This window comes from Mandrillus leucophaeus, unplaced genomic scaffold (assembly GCF_000951045.1).
Source record: "Mandrillus leucophaeus isolate KB7577 unplaced genomic scaffold, Mleu.le_1.0 Scaffold161, whole genome shotgun sequence".
In the NCBI taxonomy this organism is placed as follows: domain Eukaryota; kingdom Metazoa; phylum Chordata; class Mammalia; order Primates; family Cercopithecidae; genus Mandrillus; species Mandrillus leucophaeus.
Genome location: NW_012101599.1, coordinates 531,677 through 547,527, shown reverse-complemented (window position 1 = coordinate 547,527; position 15,851 = coordinate 531,677). Strand labels below are relative to the sequence as shown.

General features: G+C 39.5%; 1 protein-coding gene across 1 annotated transcript in view; it reads right to left on the bottom strand.

Annotated features, from left to right (window-relative positions):
- The window catches only part of CDC14B (cell division cycle 14B), a 90,425-nt gene that overhangs the window by 23,954 nt on the left and 50,620 nt on the right, over positions 1-15,851 (bottom strand). Inside the window, exons 7-10 of the mRNA XM_011976016.1 lie at positions 14,747-14,813; positions 11,998-12,060; positions 7,392-7,479; positions 6,866-7,096 (exon numbers count right to left, since the gene is read on the bottom strand). Of these exons, the coding sequence (XP_011831406.1) occupies positions 6,866-7,096; positions 7,392-7,479; positions 11,998-12,060; positions 14,747-14,813 (449 nt within the window). The remainder of the gene's footprint in view (positions 1-6,865; positions 7,097-7,391; positions 7,480-11,997; positions 12,061-14,746; positions 14,814-15,851) is intronic.

Sequence of the window (15,851 nt, the reverse complement as noted above, 5' to 3'; positions counted from 1 at the left end):
CCAGGATGGTCTTGATCTCCTGACCTCGTGATCCGCCCGTCTCGGCCTCCCAAAGTGCTGGGATTACAGGCTTGAGCCACCGCGCCCGGCCACCATTTTTCTTCATGTATCATTTTCCTGATTTCATTTAGTTGTCTGAATTCTCTTTTAGCTCACTGAACATGTTTAAGACAGTTATTTTAAATTCTGTATCAGTTAATTCAGAAACTTACATTTCCTTACTGTCAGTTTCTGACTATCAATTTAACCACTTTTTATGTGTCCAGTTCAGTAGCATTAAGTGCATTCACATTGTTGTACAAACATTACCACCATCCATCTTCAGAACATATTTCATCTTGCAAAACGGAAACTCTGGACCCATTAAACAATAACTACCAATCCCTGCCTCCCCTCAGGCCCTGGCAACCACCATTCTACTTTCTCTTACCCTGAGTATCACATACAAGTGGATTCATACAGTATCTGCCCTTTTCTGACTAGCAGACCTAAGTTGGCCTATTATCTTTAAGGTTCGGCCATGTTGCAGTACATGTGTCAGAATTTTCTTCATTTCTAAGGATGCAAAATATTCTGCTGTATGATATAGAACATTTTCTTTTTTTTTTTGAGACGGAGTCTTGCTCTGTCTCCCAGGCTGGAGTGCAGTGGCCGGATCTCAGCTCACTGCAAGCTCCGCCTCCCGGGTTTACGCCATTCTCCTGCCTCAGCCTCCCCAGTAGTTGGGACTACAGGCGCCTGCCACCACGCCCGGCTAGTTTTTTGTATTTTTTTTTTAGTAGAGACAGGGTTTCACTGCGTTAGCCAGGATGGTCTTGAACTCCTGACCTAGTGATCCGCCCGTCTTGGCCTCCCAAAGTGCTGGGATTACAGGCTTGAGCCACTGCACCCGGCCGATATAGCACATTTTCTTTAGCCATTTCTTTAGCCTTCCTCTGATGGAAACCTGGATTGCTTCCACCTTTTGGCTGTTAAGAGTAATGCTGCTGGCTGGGAGCGGTGGCTCACACCTGTAATCCCAGAACTTTGGGAGGCTGAGGCAGGCGGACTGCTTGAGGTCAGGAGTTTGAGACCAGACTGGCCAATATGGTGAAACCCTGTCTCTACTAAAAATACAAAAACTAGTTGGATGTGGTGGTGCGTGCCTGTCATCCCAGCTACTGTGGAGGCTGATGCAGGAGAATCACTTGAACCCAGGAGGCGGAGGCTGCAGTGAGCCGAGATTGCACTATTGCACTCCAGCCTGAGAAATAAGAGTGAAAATCCATCTCAAAAAAAAAAAAGGAAGAAGAAGGAAAGAAGAGGAAGAGGAAGAGGAAGAGGGAGGAAAGAGGAAGGAGGAAGGAGGAAGAAGAAAGAAGAAAGAAGAAAGAAGAAAGAAGAAAGAAGAAAAGAAGAAGAAGAAGAAGAAGAAGAAGAAAGAAGAAAGAAGAAAGAAGAAGAAAGAAGAAAGAAGAAAGAAGAAAGAAGAAAGAAGAAAGAAGAAAGAAGAAAGAAGAAAGAAGAAGAAGAATGCTGTTATAAACATGGGTGTAAAAATATCTGTTCATATCCCTGCTGTCAATTGTTTCTGGGCATATAACCACCTATGCTGAATGACATTAATTTTTTCAGGAACTGCCACACCATTTTCCACAGCAGCTGTATTGTTTTATATTCCCACTAGCAGTACACAAGGCTTCTAATTTCCTCATATCCTCACTAACACTTGTAATTTTCTGGTGGTGATGTTTTTGTTCTTTTAGATCACAGTCGTCCCAATGGGTGTAAAGTGGTATCTCATTGTGGTTGTGATTTGACTTTCCCTACAAGTCAAAAATGCTAAGAATTTTGCATGTGCTTACTGGTCTTTTATATCTTTGGAGAAATGTGTATTCAAGTCCTTTTCCCATTTATGAACTGGGTTTTGTTGCAGTTTTTAGGAGTTTTCTCTGTATCTTCTGGATGTTAATCCCTCATCAGATGTGATTTGCAAGTATTTTCTCCCAATCCATGGGTTACCTTGTTACTCTGCTGATAGTACACTTTGGTGCACAAAAGTTTTAAAATGTTATATAGCCCAATTTGGCTGTTCTTTTATTGTCAGTGCCTTTGGTGTCATATTACTGCCAAATCTAATATCATGAAGTTTTCACCCTCTTTTTCTTCTAGGACTTTTATAGTTTTAGGTCCTATATTTAGGTCCTTGATCCACTTTGAGTTAATTTTTGTATATGGTATTATTTTTTACATGTGGATATCAGGTTTTCCCGGCACCATTTGTTGAAAAGATTGTCCTTTCTCCATTGAGTGGTGTCTGTATCCTTCTTGAATGTCATTTGACCATATACACAAGGATTTATTTCTGAGCTCTCTATTCTATCTCACTGGTCTTTATGCCGGTACCACACAATCTTGATTGATGTAGCTTTGCACCAAGCTTTTTTTTTTTTTTTTTTTTGGAGACAGGGTCTCACTATGTCGCCCAGGCTGGAGTGCAACCGCACAATCATGGCTCACTGCAGCCTCAACCTCCCAGGTTCAAGGGATCCTCCCATCTCAGCTTCCCAAGTAGCTGGGACTACGGGGTACACACCACCATGCCCAGTTAATTTTTGTATTTTTTAGTAGAGATGGGGTTTTGCCATGTTGTCCAGGGTGGTCTTAAACTCCTGGGCTCAAGTAATCCTTCTGCCTCAGCCTCCCCAAGTACTGGGATTACAGGTGTTAAGCTACCATGCCCAACCTGTATGATGAAGTTTTGAAACCAGGAAGTGAGTCCTCCAACCTTTTTATTCCTTTTCAAGATTGTTTTGGCCATTTGGCATCCCTTGAGATTCCCAAATGAATTTCAGAATCATTTTTCTATTTTTGCAAGCAATGTTGGAATTTTGACAGGCTTGCATTGAATCTATCTCTTTGGGCAATACTGACATGTTAACAATATTAAGTCACCCAGTGGACAAATGTGATGTTATTACATTTAATTATATCTTCTTTAATTTTTGTCAAAAATGTTTTAAACAAATCTTTCATCTCCTTGGTTAATTCCCCAATATTTGATTCTTCTTGATGCTATTACAAATGAAACTGTACTCTTAGTTTCTTTTTTAGATTTTTATTGTCAGGGCTTAGAAACAAGGGATTTTTGCCTGTTGATTTTATATGCTGCCACTTCTTTGCTGAACTCATTTATTAGTTCTAGCAGGGGCTTGCTGGGGGGTGTGTGTGTGTCATCTTGAGGGTTTTCTTTTCCTTTTTTTTTTGGAGACAAAGTCTTGCTCTGTCCCCCAGGCTGGAGTGCAGTGGCACGATCTTGGCTCACTGCAACCTCCATCTCCCAGATTCAAGCAATTCTCCTGCCTTAGCCTCCAAAGTAGCTGGGACTACAGGCACATGCACCTCGCCCGGCTTTTTTTTTTGTATTTTAGTGGAGGTGGGGTTTCACCGTGTTGTCCAGGCTGGTCTTTAACTCCTGAGCTCAGGCAATCCACCAGCCTTGGCCTCCCAAAGTGCTAGGATTACAGCCATGAGCCACTGCACCTGGCCCAGGGTTTTCTATAATACATATAAGTCATCTCATCTGCAAACAGATAATTTTACTTCCCTCTGTCCAATTTCGATGTTTTTTTTTTTTCTTACTTGCTTTGGCTAGAACTTCCATTACCGTATTAAACAGATGCCACAAAACCAAGCATCCTTGTCTTCTTCATGAGCTTAGAGGAAAGGCTTTCAGTCTTTCACCATTGAGTATGATGTTAGCTCTGGGCTTTTCACATATGGTTCTTACGTTGAGGTAATCTCCTTCTATACCTAGTTTTACCGTGTTTTTATCACAAAGGGGTATTGACTTTTGTCAGATGCTTTTTGTGCATTGAGATGATCATGTGGTTTTTGTCCTTAACGTAGTATATTACACTGATTGATTTTCATATGTTGAACTACTCTTGTAATCATGGGATAAATCCTACTTGGTCATGGTACACAATCCTTTTAAATATGCTGCTGAATTCCATTGGCTAGTATTTTGTTCAAGGTTTTTTGCATCGATGTTCATAAGGGATACTGGCCTATAGTATCCCTTATAGTATCTTTCTGTTTTGGGTATCAGGGTAATGCTGGCCTTATTGAGTTAGAAAGTGTTCTTTTTTCCCCACATTTTTGGAAGAGTTTGAGAGGGACTGGTTTTAGTCTTTTAAGTGTTTGGTAGAATTTACTGGTGATGCTATCATGTCCAGGGCTTTGCTTTCTCAGGAGGTTTTGGAATACTTAATCTCCTTACTAGTTAGAGATCTGTTCAGATTTTCTCTTTATGATTTAGCTCTGGTATTTTGTTTTTCTAGGAATTTGTCCATTTCATGCAGATTATCCAATTTGTTGTCCTACAATACTGATCATTTTTACAGTACTGATCAGTTTTATTTCCACAGTATCAGTAGTAATGCCATTTTCATTTCTAATTTTAGTAATTTGAGTCTTCTTCCTTTTATACTTCATCATTCCAGCTAAAGTTTTATCATTTTTGTTATTCTTCTTAAAGAACCAACCCTTGGTTTTGTTGATTTTCTCTACTGGTTTTCTACTCTCTGTTTTACAAATTACAGTAATATAGTACTTGCAATTTTTGTATACAATAATATACAATTATGCTACTTGCAAACTACAAATTATTTTACAAATTACAATAATTTACATATATTTGCAAGTTACAATAATTACAAGTTACAGTAATAATATTTTACAAATTATCTTGTTACAATAATACTAGCTTTTATAGTGGTCCCTGTATTTGCCTTTATCAGAAATCTTTACTTCCTTTTCTCCAATGGCTGTGCGTTACTGTCTAGTGTGCTTTCATCTCAACCTATAAGACTCCCTTTAGTATTTCTTGCAGGTCAGATCTAGGGATGAAAAACTCTCGCTTAAGTGTTTGGTAGAATTTACTGGTGATGTTACTATGTCCAAGGTTTTGCTTTCTCAGGAGGTTTTTGATTACTTGCTCTCCTTACTAGTTAGGGGTTTATTCAGATTTTCTATTTGTTTTTTGCAAGTTACAATAATTACAAGTCACAGTAATAATATTTTACAAATTACCTTGTTACGAGAATACTAGCTTTTATAATGGTCCATGTATTTGCCTTTATCAGAAAGGCAAATTGATTGCCTGGGCACTGTCTTAATTTCTCCACTATTTTTGAAGGAGTTTTGCCAGATGTAGAATTCTTAACAGGTTTTCCCCCACTTATGCATTTTGAATTTATCAAACCACTGCCTTCTAGCCTCCGATGTTCCTGATGAGAGATCTGCTGACAATCTCAGTGGTTGTATCCCCTGTATGTGGCAGGTCACTTCTCTCCTGCTGCTTTCAAGAGTGTCTCTGTCGTTACAGCGCGATTATAATGCATGTTCACGTGGGCCTCTGAGTTTATCCTGCTTGGAGTGTGTTGAGTTTCTTGGATGTTCTTGCATATATCACATTTGGGGAGTTTTCAGTCAAATCATCTGTCTGCTCCTTTATTTCTCTTCTCCTTCTGGAACTCCCACAATCTGTATCTTGGTCTACTTGGGTATGTCTCAGAGGTCCCTTAGATTCTGTTCATTTATCTTATGCTCTTTATTCCTCCTGTTCCTCAGACTTGCTAGTATTTTAATGGTTCTAGCTTCACACTCACTGATTCTTCTGCCTGCTCAAATACGCTTCCGAATCCCTCCAGTGAATTTTTCATCTCAGTTATAGTACATTTCATTTCCAGAATTTCTTTTTGGTGTTCTTTTTATAACTGGTTATTAACATTTTGTTCATAGATCGTTTCTTTGACTTTTCCCACATTTTCTTTTAACTCTTGGGTATCTTTAAGATGGTTATTTAAAAATTTTTGCCTACTAAGTCCACAACCTGATCTTTCTCAGGGACAGCTTCTGTGGATTTATTTCTTCTTCTTTTTTTTGTTCTGTCTATCGCCCAGCCTAGAGTGCAGCAGCACAATCTCGGCTCACTGCAACCTCTGCCTTCCGGGTTGAAGTGATTTTTGTGCCTCATCCTCCCGATTAGCTGGGCTTACAGGTATCCATCACCACATCCAGCTAATTTCTTTGTATTTTTAGTAGAGATGGGGTTTCACCAGGTTGGTCAGGCTGGTCTCAAACTCCTGACCTCAGGCGATCCACCCAACTTGGCCTCCCAAAGTGTTGGGATTATAGGAGTGAGCCACCGTGCCTGGCCTGGATGTATTTCTTCCCTTTGTATAGGCTATACTTCCCTGTTTCTTTGTATACCTTATGATTTTTCAATAAAAACTGAAATGTGATGTTTTGTCATTATATTTTAAACTATAAATACAGCAGTAACTCTGGAGATCAGTCTCCCCCTTTCCCCAAGGCTTGCTGAGCTTTTTATCCAATATTGGATTTTTTTTAACAAAACTATACTCCTTGTTTCTTAATTAACTAACAAAGAGAGTTAAATAAATCCCACTACCTTCATACCATGTATTATTGTATAGTCATTCATTTCTTCAAAAAATATCTATTAAGTGTCAGGCACTGTTATAATTGCTGAAAACAGAGCAACTTGTTAAGAATAGTTTCCATAAAGACAGGCTCTTACAGTTTACGCTAGTCATTGATGTATCCTAGAACTTAACTATATAGTATGCACCCAATAAATATTTGATGAATAAATAAATGCATTTCAACGTGATGTCTTTGTAGAATTACTTATGAAAATAAGTTACTATACTTTTCATATGAAATCAAAGGTTTAATGGCACTCTAAAAATAAAGGCAGTTTCGTGTTCTGACACATAAACTAAATGAATATGGTCTGTTTCTACATATTCATATACTCATACTGTATACTATTATTTAACCACCCTTAGAAACGTACCTTTACAATGTACTGCAATGGCACCCTCAGCATTTTCGCAGATATCCAGGAATTCTTTGACAATGGCATCAGTAGGGGTGCTGCCATCCGCAAAGAAAAGATCATGGTGATCGAAGCCAGCATCCGTAAAGCGTTTGGCATCATACATTCTTTTATTCAGACGAATAATGGTAGTAACACTGTGATTCTTAAAATATTGAATATAAGTCTCGGGAGAATGTTGGTGGTAACCTACATAAAGAAATGCACCAGATCTTGTAAAACACATAAAGAAAATAATGGCTAATAATTTCACCTGTAATTGAGCGGACACAGTATCTGGACTGGGAATTAAATACCAAATTGATTATAACTGTAAAAAACAAAACAAAAAGAAAGTTAAAATCCAGTCAGAATGATGTACTGAAATGACCAAGTATGCTTAAATAATTAACCCTTGGTCAAGCTTGGTGTAACTCTTTCAAAAGAAAATACAGGACAGATACTTTCAATAACAAAATGAGATTGATGCCATAATTTCACATACCACTTTCAAGTCTGGCTCTTGAATGAGGTCCACAGAAGGCAATAAATCGGTCTGGTATTATCCAGTTTAAATCTCCATTTTCTGCTTTCTGTAAGGGGAAGACCAGCACAATTCATTTTTAAACGTAATCTCCCCACAACCTCTCTACTCAAGACCGAGTCTCTGAAGGACTTCAAACTCATCTGCTTTAGCGGAAAAGCTGTTTACAAATTGCCATGAGACACGAATCTCAATTTGCCCTGCTACTGGACATATATCCTGGTCCTAATCACCTTCTTTTAACAGTGTTTCATTGCTAGGGTATCAGCCCTTGGAATACAGAGCTGACTGCTGTCATACAAATATACTATTTGGCTATTTTATCTGAATCGATTCTCATTTCATTGCTGCTAATTAATAAGCAAGCAAGCAAACTTTCCCAGTATAAGGAATCTGTGAACTTCCCTGTTTTCCTGAATGACTAACTGGTTTCCAACATGAGTAATCTTGACTCCACAAACAAAGGATTTTTGAAAAACTACTTAGGTTTCTGGCTTCCCAATATTTACTTACTTACCTACTTACAGAGACTGTCTTTCCACTATTTTCCTAGCTATTTAATAAGGTAACCAATTTAAAAAGTTCATTTGTTCGTGATCAGTCTGACCAACTGGAGAAATCCTGTCTCTACTAAAACTACAATATCAGCCGGGCATGGTGGCGCATGCCTGTAATCCCAGTTACTTGGGAGGCTGAGGCAGGAGACTTGCTTGAACCCAGGAGGCAGAAGTTGTGGTGAGCCGAGATGGTGCCATTGCACTCCAGCCTGGGCAACAAGAGCGAAACTCCGTCTCAAAAAATAAAAATAATAAAAATAATAAATAAATTCACTAAACCCACCAGGAAACTCAAAATTACAACTATACCGAGATCACAGTATGTCCCTACAAAAAAACAAATATAAACTGATATATAAGACATGTTACTTCCTGTTATTAGGTCCTTTGGATTGAGTTACCATTACTATTGTAACACAGATATAGTTCAAATTGAACAATAATAGAAACTTCTCTCTGAATGAAATGGATAAGAGATACTTAAGCAGGAAGTAGAAGATGCTTTATGGTGGAGAAGGAGACAACTCGTGATTAAAAACAACAGATAAATTAGCTTTGCAATTGGGGTGTTTCTACATATACCTAAAAATGAGTTAAGTAATAAGAGTTTCTTGAATATCTTCAGGGACCAGGCAGGTAACCCCACACCAGCTTACTGGACTTAATGATCAACATGGGGAATCAGTCAGCCCATGTTCCATAATACAAAGGTCTAAGCAGCCGGGTGCAGTGGCGTGCACCTGTAGTCCTAGCTACTTGGGAGGCTGAGGCAGAAGGATCACTTAAGCCCAGGAATTTGAGTCCAGCCTGGGCAACATAGTGAGACCCTATCTCTTAAAAAAAAAGAAAAGAAAAAGTCAAAGCAGGAATGAGGGCAACTGTTGCCAGATATTCCAATTTTAAATGAAATCAGAAATCCGGACTTTTAAATAAGAAACTCGTGATCAGTTGTTGGCAACAACTAGATTTCACTGAATTGCTGATGCCATTAATTAAGATACGTCCTGAATTCGGAGGAGCTGAAACAGGAAAAAATGGGCATTGTAGAATCAATGAAAGACACTATCCCCAATTTCTAAATACACTATAATAACTGAACAAATCTGGTGTATGGGAACCTGAACAGTTCCCTGTGTTACCACACAGCTTCATGGAGGTGAAGACATCTGTGGTGTGCCCCTGCTACCCCCCAGCTCAGACCCTCCAATCTCTACAGTAGTGACGGGGGAGTTACTTAGTGCCTATATTATTCATTAACAGCATACAAAGGCATCACTGCAAAAGGAACAAATACCAACTAGTGTTTTTAGCAGTTTTGCTTACCTAGACAAAGTAACTTGTTTCAAATGTTTAAAGGACAACCACAAAAAAGGTGTTAATAATTTAGCTACATTCTGTAAGTTTAAGGTGCTAGTTAAACATACATTGTACTTTAGAAATGGACTGCTATCAGAGAAGTAAAGACAGGGTTGGCCCTAATGAATCCTACAATGTATTCTTACATCTTTGGTACATCACAGTAACAACTGAGTGTCACTATTACCTGAAATTGAAAAAATAGTTCAGTTATACATAAGAGTTTGAAATCATATTTACTTCGGACATTGTGAAAAAGAGTTCTCTGATGATTCAAGATGCTGCTACATGAAGTGCTGCTGTTTGAGGAATCGCCTCCCCATTGCTGGGGAGCAAGTCTGCTCAGGGTAACTACAGCAGGCTAAGACGACAGGAGGCTACAACTGCTCTGGGCTGAACAGGCCTTTAGCACAGTATCTTACTCATTCCCTATTTGGAGGATGAAGCTGTAGAATCAAATTACTTATTCTTTTAAAAATACATATATATGTTAAAAAACATAGAACACACCTGTGGTTTTGCCTGGCTTATCTCTCCCTGGCCCTGTCCTATCTTTTTAAGAAATTTTGTGAGGTTGGGTGCGGTGGCTCACATTTGTAATCCCAGCACTTTGGGAGACCGAGGCAAGTAGATCCCTCGAGCGCAGGAGTTTGTGACCAGCCTGGGAAACGTGGCGAAATCCCATCTCTACGAAAAATTTAAAAATTAGCTGGGCATGGTGGCGCGTGCCTGTAGTCCCCGCTACTGGGAGGCTGAGGTGAGAGGATCACTCGACCCCAGAAGGTTGAGACTGCAGTGAGCCAAGATTGCACCACTGCACTCTAGCCTGGGCAGCAGAGTGAGACCCTGTCTCTGAAAAAGAAAGAAAGAAAAATAAAATAAAATAAAAATAAAATAAAACTGTTAGAAAACAAATTTTTTTTGGTCCGGCTGGTTTGATGGCGCTGCCCCTGTGTCCCAGGCTCCTGGGATGGCCAGAGAACTAAGACTGGCCAGAGTATTCCTTAGCCCTGCCCTGCCAAAGAACGCAGGCTGGTGCAGAGATGGGCACATGCTGTAAGTCAGGTCAGTGAGAGGCATTCCTGGGCCTTCTACTGGAGCTAAGATTGCACTTTTCTGATCATTTTGCCAAACTGGCAGATCAAAGGTGCTGGTGGCCATCTGTACCACTACTGGAGAAGGCTGGCCTGAGAATAAAACTAGCTTCAAGTCCAATTTCTGATTAAGTGTCTGAGCACCTGAAGGGGTATGCTAGAAGCCAAACCTGTTTCTGGACTTTTAATTATGTAATCCAGTAAATTTTTCCCCTTTTTTTGAGACAGAATCTCGTTCTGTCACCCAGGCTAGAGTGCAGTGAGGTAATCTCGGCTCACAGCAACCTCTGCCTCCAGGGTTCAAGTGATTCTCTTGCCTCAGCCTCCTGAGTAGCTGGGACCACAGGCGCACACCACCACGCCTGGCTAACTTTTTGTATTTTAGAGATGGGGTTTCACCATGTTGCCCAGGCTGGTCTCGAACGCCTGAGCTCAGGCAATCCGCCCACCTAGGCCTCCCAAAATGCTAGGATTACAGGCATGAGCCACTGTGCCTGGCAAATTTTTCCTTTTTAATTTAAGTTATTTGTGTTTACTTTCTGTAACTTGCAACCAGAAGCATCCTGACAAAAAGAAGGTATGGCAAAGACAAAGATATTTTCCAGAGATAATGAGGTGTATAATGACTTCATCTCATCATATTCTACGCTAAGGGTTTTAAAAGCATCTCAGTCACTGTGCGACAGTCATCAATGCTAAAATACATTTAAACTGAACAGTATAAAGAACATACAGCAGCACACTCATTCACTCTGGAATTGTGCATCAAATGCAGAAATTCCCACCGAGAATTGGGACTGGAGAAATAGCGATAAGAAGATGAAGACTTGACTTTTTTTCACTCTATACACATCTAAAACAAAACAAGAATATTGCTTCTGTAAGTGAAACGGGTGATTAAGAAAACTAAAAACAGGGTCGTGCACAGTGGCACATGTCTGTAATCCTAGCACTTTGGGAGGCCAAGGTGGGAGAAGTGCTTGAGGCCAGGAGTTCAAGTCTAGTACGGGCAACAAAGTGAAACCCCATCTCTACAAAAATAAAAATTAAAAAATTAGCCAGGCATGGTGGTACGTACCTGCGATTCCAGTTACTTGGGAGGCTGAAGAAAGAGGATCATTTAAGCCCAGAAGTTCAAGGCTGCAGTGAGCCATGCACATCACTGCACTTCAGCCTAGGTAACAGAGCGAGACTTGGTCTCTCTCTCTCTTTTTTCAATTTTAAGAAAGAAAAATTAAAAACAGGCAGAGAAATTTTGGTCAGAGTACAAACCATAAGAGGATGAGTAAACTCTGGAGATCTAATGTGTGTACTGTATGCCTGAAATCTGCTAGAGTATATCTCAGGTATTCTCATCCCACACACCAAAAGACTAAATTATCTGAGGTGATGAATATGCTAATTAGCTTGATTAGGTAATCATTTCATGGTATATACATATATCAAAACATTACTTTGTACATCTTAAGTATATGTAAGTTTTATTTGTCAATTATTCCCCTCAATAAAGCTGGGGGGGGAGGCGGGAAAGAGTTGAAAACATGATCCTTGAAGACTTACTTCATAGTGTTCATATTCATCAAGGTTAAATGAGTTGAAATTAAGGAAGCCATACTGCATTGCCTAAAATCCAAAAGAAAGCTTTTAAGAACAAGGATGCAAGTAAGAAAACAGTTTCCTATCCAATTTCAGAATACTAAATATCAGGGGGCCCCCCCAAGAAAGTATTGTCATAATCAGATTACTTTCCCTTGAACAGCTTTCAAAGGAAGTGGGAGGCATCTTCTAAATGCTTCTTTTATATGGAAATTAGTTATAACTATATATAATGAATTTGTTGTGTTTTGTTTGGATTTTGTGAGATGTGCTTTTTTTACTTTCATTCGCCAATCACCCTATCCATGCATTGTTAAGTAATCATGCCCTGAAAGTAATCCTCTTCTCTTACCAGATCACCACCACCCTTGGTTGAAAATTCAGAAGTTTAGGATTCAAATATAATACACAACCCAATGGTCTCTACATCAGTAAGAAAGAGGAGAGAATCCATGGGCTAGTTTATCCCAAACAAAGCCCTCATACTTCATCTATATCTTCATTTTCAACTTCTGAACAGTCTTTAATCAATGTTCCCTAAACTAAACACAGCTCTGACATCAACACTAAAATAAAAAATTTTGAGGAAAAAAGTTATTCTTTCCATAGGAATAAAACAAAACATTTTCTGTCCTATCCTATAGCTTCACTCTGTGTGACAGCACGCAGAGTATGCTAACCAAAATAAGCAGACTGTCTATTTTCTGAGACAAGGACAAACAGAGCTGGCAGCCTCTGAGAAACGTCCTCCCAGCTTGCTGATCACTGAGACAAACAGGAGGGAAGCAAGAACTCTTGATCCACAAGGTATTCTTGGTTCAAAGAGGGGGCTTTTGTACACCCAGTTTTCAAAATGTAAACTACTGAAATACAAATGTAAAATAAGAAGGCTAGAATACCAACTAAAAGGGTCTTCATCTTATATAGTTATTTTAACACTAATCCCAAGACTAAGTCAATCACAAAATTTATTTCCTTGACTTCAATATATTTCATGATTTTGGACTACAGCTATTCCTAATAGAATGAAACAATAAAAAAGTAGTTTATAAGGTCCTATTTTCCTTTGAATTTCATGAGGTGATCTTATTGGAAGTGGATCACACTGAAAACATAATTACATTGATGCATGTTTCTTCCTATATGCAATATTCAAAGTCAGTCAAAAATAAAAAATGTTGACACTGAAAATCAGAAGCTAGTGACCCTTAAATAAAACTAAATATAGTGGTTGGGTGCAGTGGTGCACGCCTATAATCCTAGCACTCTGGGAGGCCAGGGTGAGTGGATCACTTGAGCTCAGGAGTTCGAGACCAGCCTAGGCAACATAGTGATACCTCGTCTCCACAAAAAAATACAAAAATTAGCCAAGCATCACAGAAAAAATAAAAATTTAATTTAAAAAACCCAAAATATAGTAGGAAAAGGGCAATCTTTGACCTATCATACCAGCTAATTGACTTCGGGTGCAATACCCAATTAAAAAAAAAAAGCCAAAACAGAACAATAGAAGCTGCGATATGGTGTTATAATAATAGATCATTTCCAAAGCCCTCAAAGCTTTGCTCTTCTCTTTTTAAAGGTGAGTGTACCTACCTGCACGAGCCCACCTGGCAGGGGCTGCAACTGCAACCAGAGGTACCATTTACCCCTGTTGCCCTTTGGTCTCCACATTTCCACTAGTGGCCCGTACCTGCCCACACTGAGGGCCCATGGAGCCGCCTCAGAGCCCATGGCAACTACCCCAATCAGCTCCATACCCCACAGGCACTGGATTCAAATCCAAACAAATTATGTTCCCATACCTCACTGATTGATACAGGAAAAAAAGTATACTAATTCGTTTCTGAATTTGTATGCTGATTAGTCCTCTCGTTTTAAGACATGTCGGTCACAATTCCCAGCAAGCCACCATGTTTCATTATACAAGAAAGTAAACCTGGGTTCCTTTTGGCTCTAAAAGCACAAGTTACAGAAAACTTGAGATGCTGTCAAAGGCTTATTTGATCTATGGGCTACTGATTTACCATTCTAGTTTCTTGTGCTGTCCTGACATTAATACCAGGACTTGCTGCACTGTGTAACCCCAGGGGACCCTGTTCATGTAGAACGTGATGGGCATGTCCCCTGGAATCGACACAGCAGCCCTGGTCATAACCCCAAGAAATCACTTGGAAATAGTTTGACAAAGCAGCCGTGACCCACTTAGTTTCATAGAAAACCGTATAACAAACTAAATGAGGCATTCAAATTCTGTTGAACTAGAAACTGAAGGCCTGGGGAAACAAAAAGGAAGTGTTTGACAGTGACTGGGTTACGTCTGTGGTAATCGTATTGGCGGGAATCAGGTATGTAGAATACACAAATCAAAGACAAATTACCAGTAAACCAGTCATCCTTACTTTTGTTCTTTTAGATCACAATATACTCAAAACCAATTCTGGATCTAGAACCTAGTTGTATAACTCTTATTTTCCCTGTTTCTTAAGTGACTTTTCCCCCAACTCATACACAGAAGCGCTCAGAAATTCAGAATAAACCGTTTCCTGGTTTGGTCTCATTCTGACATTAGTTGGGAAGTGAGTACACCTCTGTCACCATACACATCTTGGAAAAAACGCTAACAAAAAGATCTCGGGAAGAAGGCCTAGTCTTCTTGGACCACATGTTAGTTCCTCAACACAACACTGGGTGCATCCTACATGTCACTTACCTTCTTTACTGCATGAAAACAGTCAAGAAGTGTAATGTAGAAATTGCAGCTTCCATAGGCAGCATCTCTGAAACCCAAAAGTAATAAAATACAGGTCAGTTCCTTTTCTGCAATGACACTTACCTGAGACAAAGCTGACTAGAATTTAAAATCAAAGGTATACTCAGAACCATTATCAAGAAGAAAAACATCTTGTCTTTTGACTTTTTAAATAAAAGATAAATCAATTACAAATTTCACTGCAGTTTCTACCTATTCCAATAGGTTCTGTTTCATGGGCATGGATCAATAGTGACCACTTTCTAAATTTCAAGTGTTCTCTCTGGATTATTTTTGGCTTTAATAGCTGAGCTACCTTCTTGAATTCAACAAATCAATACCTATCTCTCCCCCTAAAAGGGCAAAGCATTTGAATTTTTTCTTTAAACTGGAAAACACCATACGAAAATCTTACTGGGAAAGACTGCTTTTTGATCCTGTAATAAACATATGTGTGTACGTGTGTCTAAGTATACGTGCGCATCTGTGTGTGTGTGTCTCCAACCAAGTATGACAGAAATATTGAGAAATCAAGGTCATATTTAAAACACTAGGTAGAAGGTCATAAGCATTTTGTTCCTATCATTATGCTAAAGACTTTTACCCACGTAACTAGATAACTTCTGGGTTTTTTAACTTTTTTATAGAGATAACGTCTTGCCCTGTTGCCCAGGTTGGGGTACAGTGGTGTAATCATAGCTCACTGCAGCCTCTAACTCCTGGGTTTAAGTGATCCTCCCACCTCAGCCTCCCCAGTAGCAAGGACCACAGGCATGTACCATTGCATCTAGTTAACTTTTTTCTTTCTTTTTTTTTTTTTAAAGGTAAAGAGGGAGTTTCATTAAGATACCCAGGCTGGTCTTAAACTTCTGGCCTATGCTGGGCATGGTGACTCACGCCTGTAATCCCAGCACTTTGAGAGGCCAAGGCAGGTGGATCATGAAGTCAGGAGTTCAAGACCAGCCTGGCCAAGATGGTGAAACCCCGTCTCCACTAAAAATATAAAAATTAGCCAGGCATGGTGGCGGGCGCCTGTAATCCCAGCTACTCGGGAGGCTGAGGCAGG